Raw genomic sequence first — 25,420 nt, forward strand, 5'->3', positions numbered from 1 at the left:
TTCTGCATCTGCTAAAGTGAAAATAGAAATAAAAATCACAAGCTATTTACATATCAGGTGACGATACAATGTATTTAGGGTTTAACATAATTGCCCGCCCCCCCCCAAAGCACTGTATTTTATGGAAATGAGCTATGTACCAAATGGCCAAGTGCTGCCATAAGGTATTTGTCTATTTGGCAGCTCTCAATATATAGTTAAGGAAGAAGCTTTAAACTGCAAGTGGAATTAAAAATGATCAGGCATGCAGTCTGTCTTAGGCTAAAGCTGTCTCTCGATGCCACAGAGCTTTGAAGGAGTGGGAAAAGGGATGGGGCTGCAATTTAGGGGAATGCTTATATTTCCTAAACTTTCCTTCAGATGTGTTGAATTTCTTTTCTTCCCTTTCATAGCCCTTTCCAATTTACAATCTTCCTGCTCCCTATGAAGGGTTGTGGCATTGCAGAACAGGGAGTTCTGGGAGAATAGGAACCCATGATAGTTTTGGGGATCTCCTATGTCTGGACTGTTTGTCTGTATCTATACTAGAGCTTGAGCTCCTTGAGACAGGGACTGTGCACTCAATAAATAGGTCAGAGGCAAAGGGCTAGTCCTATAGCATGTTGAGAGCTCTTAACTTCTCCCAAGGTCTAACGCATTACAGCCAGGAAGTGTAATTGACCAGTCTAACTTTGCTGCCCAAGTTCAGTTAAAGTAGACAAAGAGCATAAATCAAAGAAATGTAGAACTGGAAGGGACCTCAATAGGTCATCTAGTCCAGTTCTCTGCATGGAGGCAGGAATAAGTATCATCAGACTATCCTTGACAGTTGTTTGTTTCATCTGTTCTTAAAAACCATGGAGATTCCACAACCTCCATAGGCAATTTGTTAATTAACTTTACAGAAGAAGTTTTTCCTAATGTCTATCCTAAATCTCAATTTAAGCCCATTACTTCTTGTCCTGTCTTCAGTGGCTAAGGAGAAAAATGTATCACCTTCCTCTCTATAAGAAGTTTTTACATGCTTGAAGACTGTTATGTCCCCCCCTCAGTCTTCTCTTCTCCAGACTAAACAAACCCAGTTTTTTCAATCTTTCCTTGTAGGTCATGTTTTCTAGATCTTTAATCATTTTTGTTGCTCTCTTCTGGACTTTCTCCAATTTGTCCACATCTATCCTGAAGTGTGGCATTCAGAACTGGACACAACACTCCACAGGAGGCCTTATCAGTGCTGAGTAGAGGTGGAAGAATTACCAGGACTTCTCGTGTCTTGCTTACAACACTCCTGCTAATACATCCCAGAATGATGTGGTTTTATTTTGAGACAGTATTACATTGTTGACTCATATTTAGTTTGTGATCCACTAGAATTCCCAACTCCTTTTGTGCAGTACACCTTTCTAGGCAGTCATTTCCTATTTTGTATTTGTAAAATTGATTATTCCTTCCTAAGTGTAATATTTTGCATTATTGTCCTTATTGAATTTCACCTTTTCTTCAGTTTGCCAAGATCATTTTGAATTCTAATCCTGTGCTCCAAAGTGCTTGCAACCCCTTCCAGCCTGGTACCATCTGCCAGTTTTATAAGTGTACTCTCTATCTATGCTGTTATCCAAATCATTTATGAAGATGTTGAATAGAAGGAGACCCAGGACAGATTCCTGCAGGACCCAACTCAATATATTCTTCTACTTCAATTGTGGCACATTCATAACTACTCTGAGTACAGTTTTCCAGCTAATTGTTCACCAACCTTACAGTGGTTCATCTAAGCTATGATTCTCTAGTTTGTTTACAAGAAGGTAATGTGAGACGGTATCAAAGCCTTACTAAAATTGAGATATATCACATCTACTGCTTCCCTCCTATCCACAAGGCTTGTTCCCCAGTCAGAGAAGGATATTAGGTTGATTTGACATGATCTGTTTTTGAGAAATCCAAGTTGAGTGCTATTTATTACTTTATTTTCGTCTAGGTGCTTACAGATTGATTATTTGCTCCATTACCATTCTGGGTACCAAAGTTAAACTGACCAGTTTATAATTCCCTGGGTTGTCCTTATTCCTTTTTCATAGATAAGTACTATATTTGCCCTTTTCTAGTCCTCTGGGATCTCTCTCATCCTTCAAAAGTTCTCAAAAATAATGGCTAATGGCTCAGAGATCTCTTCAGCCAGTTCCTTAAGTATTCTAGGATGTACTTCATCAGGCCCTGCCGGCTTGAAGACATGAACAAGTGAAGAATTACTTAGACAAGTTAATTTCCTATTTTAGCCTCAGCTCCTACCTCATTTACACTGATGTTGCTATATTTGTCATCTGATCATTGGTAACTTTTTTAGTGAAAACTGAAACAAAAAAGGCATTTAACACTTTGGGCATTGCTGTATTTTCTGTTATTGTCTTTCTTTCTTCATTAAACAATGGGCCTACCTTGTCCTTGGTCTTCCTCTTGCTTCTCATGGATTTGTAAAATGCTTTCTTCTTACTCTTTATATCCCTAGCTAGTTTAATCTCATTTTTTGCCGTCGCCTGTCTAATTTTTGTCCCTACATGCTTGTGTTGTTTTTTTATATTTATCCTTGGACCCAGTTTCCATTTTTTGTATGACTCTTTTTTTAAAGTTTCAAGTTACTGAAGGTCTCCTGGTTAAGCCAGGGTGGCCTCTTACCATACTTCTTAATTTTCCTAATCATTGGTATCATTTGCTTTTTGTGCCCTTAATAACATCTCTTTAAAAAACTACTAATTCTCCTGAACTCTTTTATTCCCCCCTCAGACTTGCTTCCCACTGGATCCTACCAACCAATTCTCTAAGTTTGCTAAAGTCTGCCTTCTTGAAGCCCATAGTCTTTATTCTCCTGTTTTCCCCTTAGAATCATAAACTCTGTCATTTCATGATCAGTTTTACCCACGCTGCCTTCCAACTTCAGATTTTCAACTCGTTCCTTCCCATTTGTCAAGGTAAACGGCGGAAAGGATTATTTTTTTAAAAATTCAGTTAATTTTAATCATGCAAGCTATTATTAGCAACACAGGGAAGGACATTATTTTTGCCCTGACAGAGTTCCCTTGTGGGAAGAAAATAAAAGAGATGAACATTAAATGTCTTCACCAGAGTGAGTTAACACTACTGTATTTCATCCCTGTGCAGAAAACTAAAGGCAACTCAGTTCTCTCCTAAGGCTTTGCAGCTTCTCGCCTGGTACCCAGGGCTGGCTCCAGGCACCAGCTTAACAAGCAGGTGCTTGGGGCGGCCAAGGGAGAGGGGCGGCACCTGCGACAATTCAGGGGCGGCAGGTCCCTCACTCCCTCTAGGAGGGAAGGACCTGCCGCTGAACTGCCGCCGCCGATCGCGGCTTTTTTTTTTTCTTCAATTGCTGCGGCCGATTGCGACATTTTTTTTTTTTTTTTTGCTTGGGGGCAGCAGAAATGCTGGAGCCGGCCCTCCTGATACTATTGTGTGGATCACAGTATTATGCTAGGCTGAACTGAGCATCTGTTTACTGGATCAGCACTGTGCTTGTCTGCATTACTTCTTCCAGTGCTCTTATCTACACCAAACACTAAGCGAGATTAAATGGAGAGCCTTAAAATTTCTTACTGTTAGACTCACTGGGGCCAGTTAGAGAGATCAGGTTGAAAAAGCTAATTTCAGTAGGAATAATACGTAAGTGTTGACTTATTACTATTTTTTATAGGCAAAACCTCTTCTCCTTACCCCATCTGATGCCTCACATTCAGAAATGTTCTTCCATGGCTGGGTGGAATTCTCCTTCAGCAGCCAAGTGCCCTCAGGAGTGCAGAAGCGGTAAACTTGTCCATGGAGCACTGCCAACAACAAGGAGGGAAAGAACACAGACTTACTGGCAAGAAGAATAGAACAACTGCAAAGCTTAGCCTACCTTCTCCCCCTCACCGGTCGCCTTATTACAGCTATTCTTCACCTTGTTCCTTTCCTGTAACAAACACTTCAATTCATTCATTCTCACAGCCAACTGTGTACAGCTTCCAAGAACAACATTACAAAGAGTACGCCAAAGAGCGCGCCAACTGTTCAGCAGCAATAACCCACAGAGTTTGTGGCTGAAAACAAATCTCTGTTTGGTGAGGAAACTGCATGTATTTTGTTAGGAGAAAAAATGGATCTAAACTGAATGCCCAGATTCAAACACCCCAGAACTTTAGGAAAGTTTGATCCTGAACTTTGTGACTTAAGCCCATCTGTAGTATGTATGCATATGTGCAGGTTCCTGCCAAAGTCTCCCTGCAAGCTGAGACATTACAAAGTTGTCTTACCAGGAATGTAAGCAAATACCCAGATTTGCTCAGGAGATAGAGGAACACAAAGACCACATATCCCCTCCTCTCTTTGCCTATACTAGTCCCAAAATTAGTAACAGTGGTAACAGGGAACACTCAAAGGGTATACTAAGATGCGCACACAAAAATGTGGATGCTTGGCCAAACCTCTGCTCTAAAAATTGAGCCATAAATCTCTCTAAGCTGCCCACAGATTTTTTTACTCACTCAAAGAGTAAAACCCACAACAAATCAAGAGCCCTTCAGAGGCTGTTAGAAGCCTCCTGCTATGAGATAAAATTAAAAGGCATACAATAAAATAGAACTATACTGAACCATCAAAATAAAAGTAGGAACAGGGGGGATCTTTCAGATACACTGTAGTAAAGGGAACTTTGTGCTGGTAAAAGTCTTATCCATGTATTTAGAACAGACTCTCTAATTATGCTATGAAAACATGCTGGAGACTCAACAACACTTATCCACAAAACAGGTACAGCAGCAGTGCAAACTGCTTCCCAAACACTGTAGCTTCTAACATGCCTCAGCCTCAATCTAGACCACCTCTTGGTTGAGAAGGTACCATAGTTTGATCACCAGGGCCAATTCAGCCCCTGCCCTTTGCTGAGACAGCAGTGCGACATGGACATGTACCCACTAGAAACTGACCAGAGAGCATTAATTCATTTTACATAAGTCATCAAGGAGCCTTTTGATTACAGCTTTGACTCACTATCAATCTGATCCAGATTGAGCCTATATCCTGTTGTCAATATACCAAGCCAACCAGTTTCCTGCTTACTACAAACTAGAGCTGATCGAAACTCCAAATTTCTGTTCTGTGGGAAATTCTGACATTTAAAAAAAGAAAGTTCCAAATTGGAAAATAAAGTCAACATTTTCTGTAAAACAAAATTAACAAAAACAAATCATTTGGGGTTAATCAAAACATTTTGATAAAACCAAAATGTTTCAATTTTCACTTTTTAAATTTGATTTTAAAATTAGGGTTTAAAATTATTTTAACTTATAATACAAAATAATATAATATAGTGATTTCACTGCAACTGGTAATTGTCTTGGTAATTGGTATTCTAACTGGTATTGAAATTGGTATTCTAACTGGTATTGAAATTGGTAACTGGTTTGCTTGTTAATTGGTGTTTGGTACTTTGTTATTAGTATTATAGCTATATTATAATATAAAATTATAAGCCAGTAGAGAATTTTCTTCAGTAAGTGTGTCTGTCTCTCTCTGGGTCTATGAAAGAAAGAAAGAGAGGCAGCCTGTGCATGTAATATATTTCATATTTATTAACCACTTTGTTTGAATGCTTCATCATCCACTCCCTTTATTTATAACCTGTGAAAACTGTAGGAGATGTTGCTGCATTGCCAGAGATTGCTTGTTAGGTGAACAGTAGTGAACAGAAAGGGTTAATTTTCCTCAAGATTTAGTGGATGACATTAGGCAGGTGAATTGCTGCAGAGGACATTAATGTTAGAGCCACTAACTCTACTCCAGAAGTCAGAATAATGGCTGAAATAAAGGAAAGCTTTGAATCTACACAGAAAGCGTTAGTAACCTTGGATTGAAATGAAAGGCCATTTTAGCAGTTCACCTTTAAGATGCTACAGGTTTATCTTTAAAATATTACAAAACAAAATGCAGTAATAAGCCAATCTGGACCATACGATCCTTCATACTTTAACCTCAGTGTTTCTACTTCATTAGCTTATTGCAAAACTCTCTACCCAAACCATTTACAAGATGAGGAGTTAAAATGTGGGATGACCAAGATGCATCCACAGGCCAAAGGAGGCTAAGGATTCCTACAAAGAGGCCCAAGCGCCTCGTTTTTAATATCACACTCTGTAGGATGCAGAGACTACAAGACCCAGCATGTAATGATCAGCCTTGACCCAAAGCTAAGTATACTAGCTTTTAAAAAAGTTAGATCTAAATGGCAGTACCTTATTGCTTCTTCAGGATCCGTTTTTTGTACTGTAATTATATAGAATTTAAGATCAACAAGGGTATGTCTACACTGCAGCTGGGAAAACACTAAAAACAGGAGTGGTGGCACTGGTGAAGACATGGGCTAGAAGACATCCAAGCTCACATAAACCCCTGGATCCAAACTCAGGAGGCTACCTTGATTGGCCACTCATGCCACAACGTACACACTGCTAATTTTAGCATACTAGTTCAAACAGAGCTCACGTGAGTCTGCCTACCCAGGCTGAGAATCACACTTCTGAACTGCAGTATAGACCTTTCATGTTTAAACTTCCACAAAGAATGTGACATTCTAGAATTTGCCAGTTTCATGAATTCCCAATGTTCTGGAAAAGATAACAGTTTTCTCTCGAAGGCAGCAGTGACTCTGTAGTGAATGAGTAACAACAGAATGATTTTCTGCCACAGATTGATGTGGTCCCTGATCAAGTGACTTGACCTTCAATGGGGAAGACAACACATTTTAATGGAGGAGTTTCTCCTCCTTTGAAGAACTCATCTCAGCTCATTCCTAGCTGAGTTTATCGTTCAATATGGCATGAGCGCACAGCTCACTGGATGTGTACATGCAGTCAGTTCTTTGCTGGGGAAGTTACTGTTTAAATGTCTCACTCCCATACTTGAGTTTCTTGGCAATAAACACGCACTAAGTCCAGGAATCCTGCATTTGGCTTTGAAGTCCAAACTGCAGCTGGCAGCATGAAACCCATGAGCAGTCTCAACTTGTTGGGGAAGAGGGGTTCCAGCTTTTACTGCAAACCTATTTACCCAGCTATATATTTACAGTGGGCTCATCACCATAGTATCCTAAATTATATTCTTAGCTCCTGCACCAGGGATATTTAAAACTGGGCTGAACAGATGCTGAGGAACAGTCTTCCACTGGTCAACACAGGTGCAACTGATCATATAACCGATCAGGAATTTCCCATCACGTATTTCTGGCTTTAAATATCCAGTAAGCATTTGTTTTCCCTTGAATCTTGTATTCTATTTATTCTGTCTGTGTATTGTAAAGTTCTGTTCTAAAGGGGTGGGTGATAGGCAGAAAGGAATTGTGCTGCATAATCAAGAGGCGGTTGCTATGGATAGGAAGGCCACAGTTTTGTGGCGCTCCATGCTGGAACATTCTCTGTTCTATGTAAGCTTCTAACTGTACTAACCCTGTTCCCCATAAATGGGGCATCAGACTCCCTTTATGTTGGGACACAGTTTTAGTTTCTCAGTGGATCTTGTATTTAATATGTGCAGACAATATTTATTATTATACTCAAAAACTACGTTAAAAGAACATTAAAGGTAGAAAGTCAAGCACTCCAAAGTTAGGAAATGCCAGAATTAAAGTCACCAATGCAATGTGACTTCTTGCATCTGAAGAAGTGAGGTTCTTACCCACAAAAGCTCCCAATACTTCTGTTAGTCTTAAAGGTGACATAGGACCCTCTGTTGCTTTTTACAGATTCAGACTAACACAGCTACCCCCCTGATACAATGCAATGTTTTAATTCAGCCCCCTTATCCGTATATATATCTTCATACGATTTTTAATTACATGATCATTACTATTTTTCCACAAGGCCCTCCCTGCCTCATTCAGTGCCCTGGATGAATAGTGCTCACAAAATGGGTAGCTATTCCCTATTTCTTGTATCCTTACAACTCAGTGTGTGGCTCTAGGCCTTATTTAACCACCCCAAACAACCTCTGCACTGAACACAGAATTAGTAATTTTCTCATGGACTTTTTTATGGTGCTCTCATTTAGTATCTTAGTTCTTTACAAAGATCAATGCATTAACCTTCACAATACCCCAGTGAAGTGAGGTTGCATTATCTTCATCCCCATTTGGGTACCCAGAAAATGAGTGGGCATCTGTGAACATTTTGGCTGAAGTGACTTGCCAGCATCACCTAGGAACTCTGTAGCAGAGGCAGGGATAGAATCCAGTTCTCCACTGCAGCTTTCAACCGCCTAAACCATGAGATTGTCCTCTCTCTTACAGCACTCCCCTGCCTCATTCATTAGTCACCTTCCAACTTCTGCAGTAAACAAGGTAGGGTCCTAAAGACAACAGTCTCCTTCACTGCACAACCATAAGAACATAAGAAAGGCCATACCGGGTCAGACCAAAGGTCCATCTAGCCCAGTATCTTGTCTGCCGACAGCGGCCAATGCCAGGTGCCCCAGAGGGAGTGAACCTAACAGGCAATGATCAAGTGATCTCTCTCCTGCCATCCATCTCCACCCTCTGACAGACAGAGGCTAGGGATACCATTCCTTACCCATCCTGGCTAATAGCCATTAATGGACTTAACCACCATGAATTTATCCAGTTCTCTTTTAAACTCTGCTATAGTCCTAGCCTTCACAACCTCCTCAGGTAAGGAGTTCCACAAATTGACTGTGCGCTGCGTGAAGAAAAACTTCCTTGTATTTGTTTTAAACCTGCTGCCTATTAATTTCATTTGATGACCCCTAGTTCTTGTATTATGGGAATAAGTAAATAACTTTCTTATCCACTTTCTCCACATCACTCATGATTTTGTATACCTCTATCATATCCCCCCTTAGTCTCCTCTTTTCCAAGCTGAAGAGTCCTAGCCTCTTTAATCTCTCCTCATATGGGACCCGTTCCAACCCCCTAATCATTTTAGTTGCCCTTTTCTGAACCTTTTCTAGTGCCAGTATATCTTTTTTGAGATGAGGAGACCACATCTGTATGCAGTATTCGAGATGAGGGCGTACCATCGATTTATATAAGGGCAATAATATATTCTCAGTCTTATTCTCTATCCCCTTTTTAATGATTCCTAACATCCTGTTTGCTTTTTTGACCGCCTCTGCACACTGCATGGACATTTTCAGAGTACTATCCACGATGACTCCAAGATCTTTTTCCTGACTTCTTGTAGCTAAATTATCCCCCATCATATTGTATGTATAGTTGGGGTTATTTTTTCCAATGTGCATGACTTTACATTGTTATCCACATTAAATTTCATTTGCCATTTTGTTGCCCAATCACTTAGTTTTGTGAGATCTTTTTGAAGTTCTTCACAGTCTGCTTTGGACTTAACTTATCTTTAGCAGTTTAGTATCATCTGCAAACTTTGCCACCTCACTGTTTACCCCTTTCTCCAGATCATTTATGAATAAGTTGAATAGGATCGGTCCGAGGACTGACCCTTGGGGAACACCACTAGTTACCCCTCTCCATTCTGAGAATTTACCATTAATTCCTACCCTTTGTTCCCGGTCTTTTAACCAGTTCTCAATCCATGAAAGGACCTTCCCTTTTATCCCATGGCAGCTTAATTTACATAGGAGCCTTTGGTGAGGGACCTTGTCAAAGTCTTTCTGGAAATCTAAGTACACTATGTCCACTGGATCTCCCTTGTCCACATGTTTGTTGACCCCTGATTTAATTCACAGAATACCATCCATCATGCATGCGGAAGAAGGCAGAGGTCTCATGGTCAGTCACAGGATCAGCAAAAAGCACATCTGACATCAGGACAAAATACCCCTTTCCAAATTTCAACTCCAGCCGCCAAAGCTAAAGCTTCTGACCAAAAAGCTTGTACAGATTTTCTTTTTAATAGTAGCAAAACACCATTTTCCTTAATCTCAGTCTGGGAAGAAGCTGAAGATTTTTGGCTAAAACTTCCAAAAATAATTCAGTTTTATGCAGACTCTCAGCACAGAAAATTTCAACTTGAACAGTTAAAGTTTGGCAAAGTTATAAACAATTGAATATAGGATCTTAGGAAGCATCAGGCAGCTTTAACTGTAGGTATTGCTACCTTCACTGACTACAGTTATGGATGGGTACTAACACATCTATTACAAACTTAATTTCCAACCCAACTTTACTAAACTCAAACCATCCCATATCCTTATCGTAAGGTTGGATTCTCCTACAAGATTCTATAGTCAGTGTATCCCACATTCTTTGCCTTTCCTCTCATGTGTTCTTCACTGTCTGTAGGTAAAACGTCTCTTTATGGCTTTGAGAGCCCCTCTTCTCCTGCTGAGGTTAAAATACACTCTTTAAACATCAAAAATCCACAGCTAGTTGACTGCTCATGTGTATAAACTTGGAAGGGCTTGTTGTCACTCATCCAAGTGAGGGTGAGGACAATCTCTCAGGAGTCTCTGCATTTGTATTCACTTGACAGAGATTGCTGCCCCACTTCACTAAGCTCTAGGGACAGTCATCAAGCAGGTTGTGTGTATGCAAGCCGGTTTTTGCTGAAAGACCAATTATGCCGATTGAGCACTTGCTCCTGTTCTTCCCTAACTCACCTCTTGTTATTCTGATTGTCAGAAAGCAGAATAAATTAGCGCTGGAAAGGGAAAATGAGGCTGGCAACAAGCCAGCACTACTGTCATTTTCTTCATGGAAGAAGCCATAAAACTGGGTTTTCTCATAAACATGCCACCCATAAGGACTTCCTTCTTTTTCAAACAAAATGTAAGGTGATGAATATAAATTCTAAAAGTCATCATTTGGAGTGTGTTTGAGGAGGAGTCTTTATTTGTCATAATTCCAGAATAAGTGACAGGATCTCTTGGGGGGTGAGGGGTGGTGGTGGTGGAGGATTTTGCCTATCACAGAAAACTCTCAGGGGGAAGTTCACAGCAAAATATTAGAGGGAAAGGGTAACAATGCAGATAAGAGAGTCTGTTTGCCAGATTAAAGGAAAACTGCAGCCATTTTGCACAGGCTCACAAACACAGTTTTAACTTTAAAAGTGCTAAACTGTTTTGAAATGAAAGGGGGATGGATTTTTAAATATATATATTTTATAAAATAAAACTATTACTAGGATATCCTAGACTGTCTGTACGTATACGTCTGTGTACATCTTTCTACGAAAAGTGAGATTTTGTCTCAGAAAATCTTTGTATTTTTCAATAAATATTATATACTAATATGTAAGGGATCCAAAAACTAAGAGGAATAGCAACAAATAAAAAAGGCAAAGAGTTCCAAACTCATTCAATCCTGGCAATCTATATTCATAGGGGCTCTGATTCTGTTCTTACATGTATAACTCTGCCTGATTTCAATGGAATTACTTCTGATTTACACCAAAGAGATCAGAATTCGAATGTGTGTGTGTGTGTGTGTGTGTGTGTGTCTCAGAGGAAGACAAACTCTTAGAATTCAATAGGGAAACACTGCTGATAAATACTAGGTTTACATAATTAAAAAAAAAAAAGAATCTAGTCTTTGGGGCTTGGAAAGTGAATCTTCCAACTAGCTGGTAACTTTCAGATAAGGAAAATGGACATTTAGATAATAGCCTTAGTCCCTTTTCAGCAAAGCACTTGCTATACAAGATTAATGCTTAATTCAGAACCTTAGTTACTAACTAATGACTGGATTAACATTCTCTTTCATCAATACCTAGCAAGAGCATACTTTGTTTCTATTAAAAGATGTAAAGTTGATTGTCCCCTTAATGAGATGCTATATATTTCTTCACCTGAGACTTCTAATGAAAAAAACATCTTGGTGGGGAGTTGTACTTCTATAATAACTATAATATATTTGTATTTATTTTAACTGGAAAGGCCACTCGGACAAAAAAAAAAAATCCCAGTTAACAACACAGTCCTACCAAGCATATAAGAAAGTATTGACATGTCAACACCTCCCCACCACACACATACAAGCAGCTGGTGCAGTTGCCCTGAGCTGTGACACATATATCCCTCCATTGTATCTCTCATAATGAAATTTCTGACTGTTTATTCCAACAGTCCATATTTCTGTCCTTGAAACAAGAGTGGCATATGTTTTAGAGTTTATCATCTTATAAACAGATGTAGGTTGATAAAGTCAGAGGTAAACTTCCTGTCAGTAAGTGAGTTTTCATATAATTTGCAAAGTGAATTTGTTGTTAGATTGAGACAACTTTTAGTCCAGGGAAGGAAACTTAAAATTTGAATTGCTTTACAGGGTCGGCAAATGCAAATTAACATCTCTTCTAGGGAGATAATCTGGTCCCTTTCGAGCTCAAGTTAACATATTTGAAAGCCTACTACAAACTTAATTTTGGTGTAAGAGGAAAAGGGTGTAGTGAACCCTCTACCCACCTTTACTTTATACCACATTTTAAATTAAACTCCTTTTAGAGGTTGTTTATATAATAAAGGAGATGTTACTGCTGTGGAGGCCTAAACCAAAGAAACTTCTCGGGGCAGGGCAGGGGCGTGGATAGATTCCATTACTGGTAAGGGGGGTGGGGTGACAGGAGAAGTTTGGGGACCACTGTCTTGACTGGTTACAAGCCCACTGCAGAGCCTGCTACTACTGGGCAGCCCACTGAATTAAGTGAAAGTTATCCAGGATCACAGTAGATTAGGAGGTCATCTGAATCGAACAGCACAGCTAGGGATGAATCCTGAAGCAAAACCCTGGATACAAACATCCACAAACTTCGGGGGAGTTTGGCTCCAGATCTGAATTTTGTGAGCTGGTGTCATCTCTATTTATAACTACTAAATGTGTGTATCAGTAGCAACTAAAGATCTTGGACATAGTGTTTCATTATAATCTACTTAATGCTTATGTTTCAAATAATGTAATTTAAATCAACAGACACACACCCACAGCCACTAACTTCTGAGCTACTCGAAACAATAAGAAGAGAGGGAACATATTAGTTGTCATATGGTACTGAGACATGGCTATGCTCCACCAGGCTGCAGCTAACCTTTATGTGCCCCAGTATACATAAAAAACAACTGATGTGGTTACTGTGCACATAAGTCGTGTTTGGAACCACTATCTCTGGAAGATTTTCTATTTAAGAGGATTTAGTGCTATTAAACAATAAAATATCAGAACCCCAAAGGACATAAATGTAAAATGAATTGTACTAGCTGCTCCAAACTTTCCAGGTCCATACAGCATTATTGGCAATTGGCCTTAAATTTTTAAAAATGTAACAATACTGAGATGCATAGCCAGTGACAGTAACTGGAAGTGGATGCTTTCTCTCAAAGGGGCACTGCTATTTTCCTTTAAATTTCCTAACCGATGGTACGTCGAGGTACATAGTTGCCCTCAATTGCACCCCCTCAAATGCATTGACTTCAGTGCATACAAAAGGTCACAGTATCTTCAGCCATGTTTTATGGTTACCAGATTTCCGCAGGGTTGCTTGTATGTAACGGAGTGCAAAATGTCACTCTGTAGGTTTACTAGTGATCAAATCTCAAAAGCTTTGGCTCAGGCAGAAGTTTCTCTGAAGCCTTTGTGTTCACAAAAGACCTGATCCAAAGCCTACTGGAGTCACTGAAAGCTTTTACCTTGGCTTCTCTGGACTTTAGAGTTGGTCTAAAAGTGGGCTGGAACCTTCATGGGAACAGGTCCTCTAGAACATTCTGTCAGGACTAAGGAAAACCACAAGAGAACTGTTTCACACTTGTTCAACATTTCCAACCCAGCCCTGTCTGAGGCCAAGAGATGCAGAGGCTACTATGGAAATAAACAGAAAAATTTACCCCAGCGTCCTCAGACTTTGAAGATTAAGTTTTGAGCATCAGTTCAGGTTAGGCTTTATTTTATCTGAAGTGGCTCGCTAAGCCCTGTGTTACTGGTCTCCTGAGAAGATGAACAGGTCGTGTCCACGAGCACTGAGAAGGAATCACAGGAAGGAGGAAGGATAGTCCAGCAGTTAGGGTGTTAAGCTGGGACTTGAGATACCTAGATTCAATTCCCTTCTCTGCTATAGACTTTGTGTGTGACCTTGGCTTCCCAGTGCCTCAGTTCCTCATGTGTAAGATGGGGATAATAGTATTTCCCTGGAGCACAGCGGTATTGTGAGGATAAATCCCTTAGAGATCATGAGATGCTCAGCTGCTATGGTGTTGGAGCAAATAGAAGTACCTAACGCAGATAGGAAATGGAGATGGTTCTGGGTTATCAAAGCAACTAAACAGTTAGGTAGAAGGACTCCAATATCGTGTCAGGTGACCCAATCTGAGCTTCATGCAGCAGGAATATAAAAGGCCTGCTTCAGGTAAATCAGATGAACATTTGCTACACAGTCTCAACAGGAAAAACATAATTTAACATCATCTTTAAAGTATTTTGACTGAAATGCTGCAATCAGCAAATTCTCCCCATAGCAGAATGCCCTGAGACTTGCCCACAAGAAGAAAAAAAAACAGGTAAGCATCCTCCAAAGTATGTCGTGCTGTCATTGCCAGACGCAGTCTTGGAAACATTATCTAGACAACTGCAGTACACACACAGTGCCAGGGGGCGCAGATGTTTGGTACTTCATATAATGAAGACGGGAATAAGGTAGTACTTTAGTGACTGATACGCTGGCCAGCTCATCCCTACTGTGATGCTGAGCCTCTCTGCTAGAATGTGGTGCACAGCAGCTGCTCACCTCCCACTCAACATGCAATAAAGCATGAACTGCTCTAAACCACAGTCTGTCTAGCTAAGGTACTTGTATGGCTTCCGTCACCACATCTGACCCCCTCACAATCTAATGCATTTTATCCTCACAAGTGTCCTGGGAGGTAGGGCAGCACTACTATCCCCATTTTACCAATGGGGAACTGAGCTACAGAAACACTACAGCCCAGATTCACAAAGGTACTTAGGCATCTAACTCCTAGTTTTAGGCTCCACTGTGATCCAGTATGCCCCCCACTCACCTGCCACCTAACCCTGTAGGTGCCTACACTCACTTGGAACCTAAATTCCTGCTGTAGAAATTCCCTAGGTGCTTAAGTTTCTGCCTCTGAGCATGCACATGTGCACTGCTGCTTCAGTCTAAGCATCCAGACACTTATCTCCCGCCTAAGCTCAAGAGCTCAAACTCTTGTTTAAGTTGTTCCACTGTGTATCAATAATTAAACAGTTCCTGGAGCAGAGGAACTGGGCCTCCCACCTCCTAGATGGGTACCCTAACAACCAAACTAGAGTCATTTGCACTCTGTCTGGCCCAGTAACTAATTATTTATCCAAAGTGGAGCAGCTTCAACAGGAGAGACTGAGGGAGCTCCACATAGAATCAGGACTGGAAGGCACCTTGAGAGGTCATCTGATCCAGTCCCCTGCACTCGTGGCAGGACTAATTATCTAGACCATTCATGACAAGTGTTTGTCTAACCTGCTCTTAAAAATCTCCAATGATGGAGATTCCACAACCTCCCTAGGCAATTCATTCCAGTGCTTAACCACCCTGACAGTTAGGAAATTTTTCTTAATGTCCAACTTAAACCTCCCACATCAGAATATCCCATAGTTCAGTGGTTGAAGTGCTCTGATTACAGGTGTGGGGGACCCCTGTTCAAACCCTTTCTCCCACTTCTGGCAGACAGTAGGGAACTGAACCTGGATTTACCACCATCCCAGGTGAGTGTGCTAACCCCTGGGCTAAAAGTCACAAGGCAGGCATCACCTCCCATTTTGTGTGGCACAATGCAGGTTTTTTTCTCCCAAAAAACTACTTAGACACCTAAGCCACCTGATTCCAGGAGAGAGGTTTCTGGTTGGGATTGAAAGCAAAGGTAGGCTTGGACTTAGGTGCCAAACCCTAAGAGGTCCAGGGCTTGGGACATACCCCTCTTGTTGGCATCTTCTATTGGCTAGCTTAGGTGACTTCCCGCCTAGCATGCTGGCTATGGTGGATTGCATTTTTAGTTGTCTATTTCTCCCCATTCATTGTATAGGAACCTCAGGCTTTGCAGATTGCAGTGCTGTACCAGTGGTCTTCTAGGCACTGCAACACTGGGTGTCACAACACTTAAGGCCCTTTGTGGATCCAGGCCTGCATGACTTGCTTAAAAGTTACACAGGAAGTCTGTGGTTGAACACAGACTAGGCCCCACGTCTCCCAAGTCCTTGACTAGCACTAAACCCTAGGGCCTCGTGCTTCCTCCGGTCTCAGGCTCATGAGTGACAAACCCCCACTATAGGTTACAGCAGATTCAGCCAGGACCTTAGCTGATCAACTCACATGTCAGCCCAGACAGCTTGGGACTGGAAACTGCTGGTCTAAGTCTGGCAGAGGGCAAAAAGCTGATATGAAGTATGGCTTAGCACTTCTCCGATTCAGGCCATTGTTACGTAATTCCCTGGAACTGGGATCCTAATTCTCTTCAGCTCCTTTGAATGTTCATGGCTCGATGTCTAAATATGGATTTAGGTGCCTAATTTTAGGAACATGGATTTGAAAATGCAGACCTTTGCCTCCCCTCAAAGATGGGAGAATTTTCTCTGACTCCCCCCAATTTACTCTAAAATAGAATGACCACTTGTTCGGACCCTCCCTGGTCAGGGCACTATAGTATAGGCTACCAGTTTGATGCAGGCAGTTTCAGAAGCTACCATGCTGTGGGACACAGTTACACCTTCCTGAGAAAAGTCGGTGGCTGCAGACAAAGAAGAGGAGACTGCTGATAGCATCAGGGATTGTGCTAATGGCTAAGTGGATGAAAAAACAATCTTCACATAATTTTCAACTTCCTGTCCTGCTAGTCACCCTGCAGAGCTACATGTATCAGCAAAGCCATGAGTCAGGCTGGTGCTAAGACTGATAGCCCACCAGAACAGAGTGACGGAGAATGGGACCTGTGAATGAGAAAGACTGAGTAGCTGCTCAAATACAAAGCTGGCCAAGTCTGCAGTATGAACAAGAAGAGTTCCTGCATTACAAAAATCTCTCACTGCAAGCACTCACAGTGTGGGGTCTTTTTCCAGCCCTCTACTCCAACTGGCACCAGTTCAGGCTTGTTAATGTAACTGGCTAAATGGAATCGGATTACCTTTTAACACAAAATGATACGTATATCCCTGAGCCCTAATGTGATAACTACCCAGGTCAAATAGTACTGCTAGTTTTTTTCCATTTACTTTGCTTTCTATGTTCTATCCCCAGCAGGAGCAGCATTCACACTCTCCATCGCATCTGCAATGGCTACAGCCTCACTTCACAAATTGGGAACATAGGAATTGCTATACCAGATCAGAAGCCAATAGCAGATGTTGAGAGGAAGATGCAAAAAATCCTGCAGTTGACTGAGCTGTTGACAAGAGAAGTTACTTCTTAAGGGGTGGTCGAAACTGAAAAGTTACATCGGCATTACTACATCTCACAGGGTGCGGGGGGAAAAATAATCACACCCTGAAAGACTTAGTTAAACTGACTTAACCCACCTCCCTGAGAGGTGGTAGCTAGGATGGAAGAATTCTTCCTTCGACCTACCACTGTCTACACTGGGGATTAACTACAGTGACAGGAGAACCCCTTCTGTCCTTTTAGTGAGTGTCTACACTGAAGCACCACAGCTGTGCTGCTGTAGCATTTTAAGTGTAGGCTTATCCTCAGGGCCGGCTTTAAGCCAATTCGGCCGATTCCCGGGAATGGGGCCCCACGCCTAAGAGGGTCCCGCAACGTCCGGAGCTGCCGGCAGAGCCGGGGGAAAAAAAAAAAAGCCACGTCCTGCTTCTCCCCCCTCCCTCCAGCGCTTGTGCCACCATACAGCTGATCAGCGCAAGCCTGGGAGGGAGGGGTGAGGAGGAGGAAAGCGGTGTGCTTGGGGAAGACGCATGGCCGGGGTGGGGATTTGGGGAGGGATCCAATGGGACAGTGAGTGGGTGGGGCTGGGGGCGGGGCCAGGGTGGGGCTTTGTGGAGGGATCCAGTGGAGCAGGGAGGGGGCGGAGTCAGGGCGGGGCCAGGGGTGCAAGACAATTCGCGTCCCGGCATGGGGCCCCGCACCTGCTAAAGCCGGCCCTGCTTATCCTAACCTCCATCAATTGGATGACCCCCAGGCATAAAGTCAAGCATATTGTTAAGGTCTGGTCGACACTAAAAAGTTAGTTCAACCCAGGGGTGTGAAAAATCCACACTCCTGAGCAATGTAGTTAAGCTGGACCTTACCTCCAGTGTAGACAGCACTGGGTTGATGGAAGAATTCTTCCGTCGACCTAGCTACCGTCTCTTGGGAAGGTGGATCAACTATAGCGACGGGTAAACCTCTCCCATCACTGTAGTGAGTGTCTACCCTGAAGCACTACAGGGGCACAGCTGCAGCGCTAGAGCTGTGCCACAGCAGCATTTCTAGGGAAGACATAGCTTAAGGTCACACGTCTCAAGCTATGTTTAACTGTTGCACTTCCCACTCCATAACATCAGACCTCACCAAAGAGCCTTTTGAGATACTTCCTGAACAAAGCCTCATTTGTAACTTTATTATCTCCCTTCTCAGCATGTGTAGAATAGAAAATTAGGGGTCCACACCCACAAGCGCTGGAGCCTATTTTGGATTTATGGGACTGCATTGCTATGTAAGGATAAAAAATGAGTGTGGTTCAGTGGTTATAGGAGGGAATTGAAGGCCCAATTCACTGTTGCACTGCATCTTTTGAAACATTTTTCTCCAGGGAAAAACAAGCATAAGCACACTACCCTTCTAGTCTGGCAGCATTTTACCCCCACTTAGCAGTGCTTAGGGTAGGGTGCAGTGATGAATCAGGCCATGGGAATTCAGACTCCTAGGTTACATTTCCAGCTCTCACAGTAACTTTTTGTGTTATTTCTTTGTTCCCCTTCCCTCCCCCAACTCCCTTATGTCAAATGGGGATGATATGGGGTATAACCAGCAATGAAGAGGGAAGGAGATTGGGAGGCTTAATTTGTGTCTAAGGGCTTTTGCCACCCTCCTGTGCAATACTCTATAGAAGTCCAAAGCATTGCTATTATTTTCACTCAAATACTCTTTCACAGTAATTCATTTTTTACTTATTTGCAAAAGTATATGAAAGATATTGCACATTCTGACAACTTATTCCCCACAGTATTGTGTTAAATTCTGACTCTCTCTCTTGCAGTGATGGTTTCAAGTGTCGTTAGCAATCAAATGACTGCACGTAGTGTCTTAAAGATTGAAAATAAATGGGTTTGCTGGAGGGAAGGAGTTTAATCCTGTAAGCAGGTTATTAGATATCCAAAAAGATTAGAGCTATTGGAAAGAGTTCTGGAGCATCTGAAGGGCTTTTAGGTCAGGTAATTGGAAGGTAAACATTGATTCTGTGCATTAGTAAAAGAAAATCTTTAAATAGCTTGAAAGGTTTAATATCTTTATTAATGATCTGGAGGGGATAAACGAACAGCATATTAATTCACAGATGATACTAAGTTGACAATTGCTACTAACAGCAGAGAAATAATACAAAAGTGCTGTAGGGAAATCAGAGATATAGACAGAGTAAGAATATGATATTCACCTTAGACAAATGCAAAATAAACATCTTGGAAAAAATTATCTCCAACATGGATATTTAGTGTGAGCGAGGTACTGGTAAAGGAGTACTGTGAAAAGTGTAAGGGTCATTGCAGACAGCAAGGGAAAAAGGAGTGAGCAGCTGTGACAGAATATCTCTCTCCTGTAATAATCTTGGTATAAGGTATGCCTTTTAAGGTATCATCTGAAAACTCAATTTGCTGATCAGTATTGTTCTGGTAAAATAGATGTGGCAACATTGTATATGAAGTTATAAGATTCCCCTTTCTGATGTTCCAAACCCCACTGCCCTGGCCAAACAGAAGCTGGCAAACAGCTCTATCCTAAACAAAGGAATGTATGCTCTGCTTAATTTGCATCTAAGCAGTAAACAGAGTCATCATCAAGCAGGAAGGGAACACAAAGGAAGTTCAAACGGGTGAAAAAATAAAATAAAAAAAAATTAAAAAAACCCACCACCAGCAGGGAATATCTTTCTACATAGACTCTGACTCCTGGTTCTGAGCTAGAAATGTTTTTCTATGAGGGGAACTGACCCTATAAAAAGGAAGGACAAACACCCCAAGGGAACCCCCTCTCTGCCTATCACATTCATTGCACCTGAAGAGACAAAGGAAGCAGGTGTTAGACTCTAGGGGAGGGGGTCCTGACAAAGAATATGGTCAGTAACACTGCTGAAAGCATGTGGTGAAAAAAACTTGGCTTTGTTTCTAATGTAATTTGTTAAAGAGAAAATGCTTACTGGTGCCTAATTTATTTTTCTTATAACCATTTCTGACATTTACACCTCATTACTTGTACTCATTTAAAATGTCTCTTCGGATAAAACAACAAAACAAATTTATTAACTACAATCGAGTATGTTCAAGTTGAAATATCTGGGTAACTCCCTTTGGGGTAACCGCATATTATACCCTTAAAGGAATAACGGATTTAACATATCCGTACTGCCCAGAAGAGGTCTGGGCAGTACAGGACATGTGTTTCTGGGGCTGGGGGGGGGCAGGAAATCTGACACTGGGACTGTGTTGGGGTCCACCCTGTGATAACTTTTATGACTGCTAAGAACCAAGGAGTGGCTGGCTGCAGCACTCACACGCACACGCGCACACACACGCGCACACACACACAGGAGTGACTTACATCATGCTGGAGGCTGTTTGTGAGGAGCAAGTATGCCACAGCAACCCATTACATGGCAACAAAAATAATTTGAGACTCTGGGCTGTTCAGGCGAATGGAATGGAATGGAATCTGGTCGTATCTCCCCAGCTGAGGATTTCCCCCAGAGCGTGAGGAAGTCCCCCAAGCTGGTGCATAGCAGTGCAGCCAGCTCCTATATCACCACCTTGCAGCCCCAGTGTAGGATACACTAGGGACAAGCAGGTGCGCAAGCCATGACCCTGCAACTCCCAGCTGGTAGATGGCCATGTCGGAATTTACCTATTCAGAGAGTTTAAGGCAGATCCCCCAATTACTCTAAATACCACTGGGGCTGGCTTAAAACTAGACAGAGAATCAGAGAGATGTAACAGTCTCCCTGCCATCTTTCCCCACAATCCACAGCATACAGAATCTAAATTAAATTAATGGAGATATCCTATCTCCTAGAACTGGAAGGGACCTTGAAAGGTCATCGAGTCCAGCCCCCTGCCTTCACTAGCAGGACCAAGTACTGATTTTGCCCCAGATCCCTAATTGGCCCCCTCAAGGATTGAACTCACAACCCTGGGTTTAGCAGGCCAATGCTCAAACCACTGAGCTATACCTACAGTACTTAATTCAACAGAAAGGATAATTAATTATTCGAACAGACTATCGAGGAAGGTGATAAATTTCCAACATTTGGGCTCTTTAAATCAGAATTAGAGGTCTTTCTAAAGAGATATGCTCTGCAACTCATTGGGGACAATACGAGAATCGCTGGGTAAAATTCCATGGTCTGAGTTATGCAGGAGATGAGACAACATAATCATAATGGTCCCATCATAGATTTTTAAGGCCAGAATTTTCCCAGTGACAACCTCTTCACAGACCACATTCTAATAAACCAGAGAGCAATGAATCCCAGAAATTAATGCAAAATGAAGGAAGGAACATTAAAACACTTTCTCTCCAGTTTCAATTTATCTACTGTACGTTGCTCTATCTTTCATCTTAACAGCTTTTATCTAGGTTTTTAGATTTGCATCTGAGAAGCATCACATTTGGTTCTGGTTAGCATAAGATATTACTTGATTCTTAGCTCCTTGCCATTCAGGTACCCACACACTGATTGGCACAGATGATCCAATCAGAGCATAATGCCACCCTCCTCTCCTACCGCAAAAGGAAAATGACAAAGTAATTAGCTAGGATGGACTAGGATCAGTATCCTTCTTTGGAAGCTTTTAAGTGTCTCAGCTGCAATGGCTGTGTAAGTTTAACAGGCTGCTGCGAGACAAACATCTCACATTTGGGGTTGGATTTGCCCAGAAAGGACAGGCCCTTACCTGTGCTGGCCCAAGGAAGATACCAAGGGCAGCTTACGTTCACATAGGTCCCAGGTAGCCCATCAGGCCAGCAGGCATAGTCATCCAATGTCCTTCTGCAGAACTTGCCTTCTGCAGAGAGATGGAGAATGGGATCAAGCATTGACCTTGAACCATGATCACTATGAAGAGCAATCATCAGAAAACAGGAGGAATGAAGGTGAAGCAGCTGCACCACATAACTGTAAAAGGTTTTGTTTTATTTTACCATTTATCCTAACCCCTTACAAGAATAAAGGGAAGGGACTGAACCTCCCAGGCTGCTCTTTCACTGACTGAACAAATGGGCAGGATGATTGCGGACGTGACATCGCAAAGATCTCATGCCATGGTGCCACAATACCTGCAGCCAGAGGCTTCCATCCTGCTCCGGTGCCAGGTATCCTTCTCATCTCTCTGCCTTTGTGTAGCCCAGTCTCTCACGTTGGTTCTCTCAGCAGCTTATATGCTTGTTATGGATGCTGTATATAATATTTCCCTGAGAACTGGTTGCTGTCATGATGTTGTGAATTCTAAACTAATACATTGCTGATATGCCCACACAAATTACCATAGATCAGCATTACAGTTTATTCAATGTGCTAATGCTACAGCTTCACATTTATTGAACCATCAGTCTTGGAGGTGATCACTCTGAGCATAATGGAACAAAGGGAGATGAATGTCTCCCTCCCACTACTGCCATCACTATACACTCCATTGTAGCAATACAACTAACAGAGGCAGCTATGGGGAAACGAATAACATTTTTAAAAACAGTGTTTTATAAATGTAATTTGAGACTCGTGTGGTCCTTTTCAGAGCTTTACTGTAGCACAGAGGCACTCTAGGAGCTCCCACGGCGTGTCCAATTGTGGGCTGCATTGTCAGCAAGTCCCAGCAATTTGCCAAGCATAACACTGAACAGATTGCAGCTGCCCTTATCTTCAACAGAACATTTCAGCCTATAGAGACCATGAACTGCATTCTCATTACACTAAGGCCCCTTTATACCACTCTGACAGATAAAGGGCCCTTAAAGTGGGTGTATATTAAGAGGACTGAGCGTAAATGGAATATGGCCTTGTATGTCCAATGCAAAACTCTCCTTGAAGATCCCTGTAGAACACTCCTTGCTAGGACCTATCGTCTCCCTCGGGCTGCTCCTCCATATGAAAGGCTGCAGGGCACATTGCAGAACTCCATGGGTGGCATTCATCCTGCAGGCAGCACTGACCATACCGCCTGCCTTGGAACCAAACATGAGCCATGGCACTGCAAGATACTTTGGGCCATAGAGATGAATGGTTTTATCGCACAAAAACAACAAGGAGTCCGGTGGCACCTTAAAAACTAAGGGATTTATTTGGGCATAAGCTTAATGGGTAAAAAACCCACTGCTTCAGATGCAACAATGCAAAAATGTGGGTTTTTAAGCAACACAATCAGTGGGCTGGAGAGAATGGAAATGCAAATGGAGTTATGGAGAGGGAGGACTTTGTGTTTCCTTGCCCCAGTTAGCAGATGTTTTATAAAGTAAACATCCCATTCCTGCCAAGCATTACCTGCCACAAGAGGAGGCGTCTCATAGAGATACTTCAGGCACTGGAGCTGATATTCTTTCCACTTCTGCATCACTTCAGAGAGGGACCCATATGCACTCTGTAAGAGAAAGGTCTCAGGTACTTTAAGAGCCAAACCACCTGCTTCACAGACAGCCTAGATAAATAAAAACGCAGCTGTAGCCCAGTTAGATCTACCCTGCAAGTACTAGAACAGCCCTGTCAAGACCCCTATATAAAGAGGAAGAAGGAAATACAGAGTTTCATGATCATAAAGAGCCTCTGTTGCATGTTTGTCTCAGGACAACCAAGGAGATGGCCAATGCGAAACACACAACCTGTCTGACATGGTATGGAGATTTTCATGAAAAGGTCATGGTCACGAGTGATGCTCATTTTCTGACTCATTACCTCCAAACAAACTTTTCCAATAAGCAGGGACATCAGTGAGCCTTCTTGGAAAAGGACTTCTAGCCAACAGCAGCTTCTGTGATCCCAAAATTGAGGCCAAGAGAACCCAGCGCATTCAGCTGACACGGTCCAAGCACTCCTCCAAAGCAGGGGCTGAACTTCCCCCTCTAACTGTCTCTTGTGGGTGGCAGCTGCTCCAACATCTAGCACATTTCTCTTGGGGAGAAAAAAAAGGCAGGGATATGCCTCTGCACATTGCACAGACACCTACTGCCAGCTACTCAGAGTTTCAGGAAGAGAAGTTTCTACATTTGGTCACTGATGATTAATGTGACAATAGTGAAGCCAAGTGAATTAAGTAGTAGGCATCCTAGGTGGCTCTGACAGGCTCATCTTGTTGCCTGCATTTTCCCTTGTGGTCTTTTAAAAACATCAAACTAGCAAAAGCTGAATTATGAACATAAGAATTACCATCCTGTAAGTGACCAATGGTCCATCTAGCCCAGCATCCTGTCTCAGAGAATGGCCCAGCATGGATGCTTCAGAAGGCATAAAACCAGCAGCATGAACCTAATTGTGCAATACTCTAACACGGGGTGGGGGAAACGTCATCTAACCCCAGCTGTTGATCAGTTTATGCTTTGACGCATGAAGATTAAATAACCCTTGTAATTTTATCCTGTCTGCTTTAACTGCCCTTTTTTATCCCTTCACATATCTAAATCTTTTTTGTGGGGGTGGGGAGAAGCCAAGGGTCTGCACAGTATCATTTTAAACTGGCCAAAAAAAAAGGAAGCCTTTTTAATTATACAACAGTTTAAAGAAAACTGGGCTGGATTCTTTCCATTACATCAATGTGACTCATCTGAAGCCCATTCAATTGCCTTGCATTTTACACTAGTGTAATCATGAACAGAATTAGACCCTACATTTTTAGAACATGGAGCTTTAAGGTTCCCCCTGCCAGCATTGTACTCCTTCCTATAATTCGAAACATTTAAAATGTTTGTGAAGAAAAATTTGCGCATCAAGCCTCTGCCTTGAGCAACTAACCCAGAATAGAGGTCACTAATGGGAGCACATCACAACCATGCTCAGATATACAAGCATGACAATATTGCTCTCATAAACATGAGCTATGTGAGGGCCTAGGGACCTTATTGGCCAATGCATGCTTCCAGGTGCTCCTCTGCTCTTGACTAACATATTAGTAACGTTCGTGAAGATCAGAGCTCAGGACAAAACCCAGCAAAACGCTGATCAGGGTGAGCTTCTGATGATGAGCAAATGAGTTACTCTCCTGTGACAAATGTCCCAGAAGCCCAAATGAGCAGCCAGTAACACTATCATCATT

At 42.1% G+C, this 25,420-nt stretch overlaps 1 protein-coding gene across 1 annotated transcript in view; it reads right to left on the reverse strand.

Annotated features, from left to right (window-relative positions):
• GLP1R (glucagon like peptide 1 receptor) overlaps positions 1–24,600 on the reverse strand; it is a 54,603-nt gene extending 30,003 nt beyond the window's left edge. The window contains exons 1-4 of the mRNA XM_054022854.1: positions 24,538–24,600; positions 23,659–23,812; positions 22,076–22,186; positions 3,700–3,809 (exon numbers count right to left, since the gene is read on the reverse strand). Of these exons, the coding sequence (XP_053878829.1) occupies positions 3,700–3,809; positions 22,076–22,186; positions 23,659–23,812; positions 24,538–24,600 (438 nt within the window). The remainder of the gene's footprint in view (positions 1–3,699; positions 3,810–22,075; positions 22,187–23,658; positions 23,813–24,537) is intronic.
• Positions 24,601–25,420: the final 820 nt, after the last annotated feature.

The sequence above is a fragment of the Malaclemys terrapin genome, chromosome 3 (assembly GCF_027887155.1).
Source record: "Malaclemys terrapin pileata isolate rMalTer1 chromosome 3, rMalTer1.hap1, whole genome shotgun sequence".
Classification (NCBI taxonomy): Eukaryota; Metazoa; Chordata; order Testudines; family Emydidae; genus Malaclemys; species Malaclemys terrapin.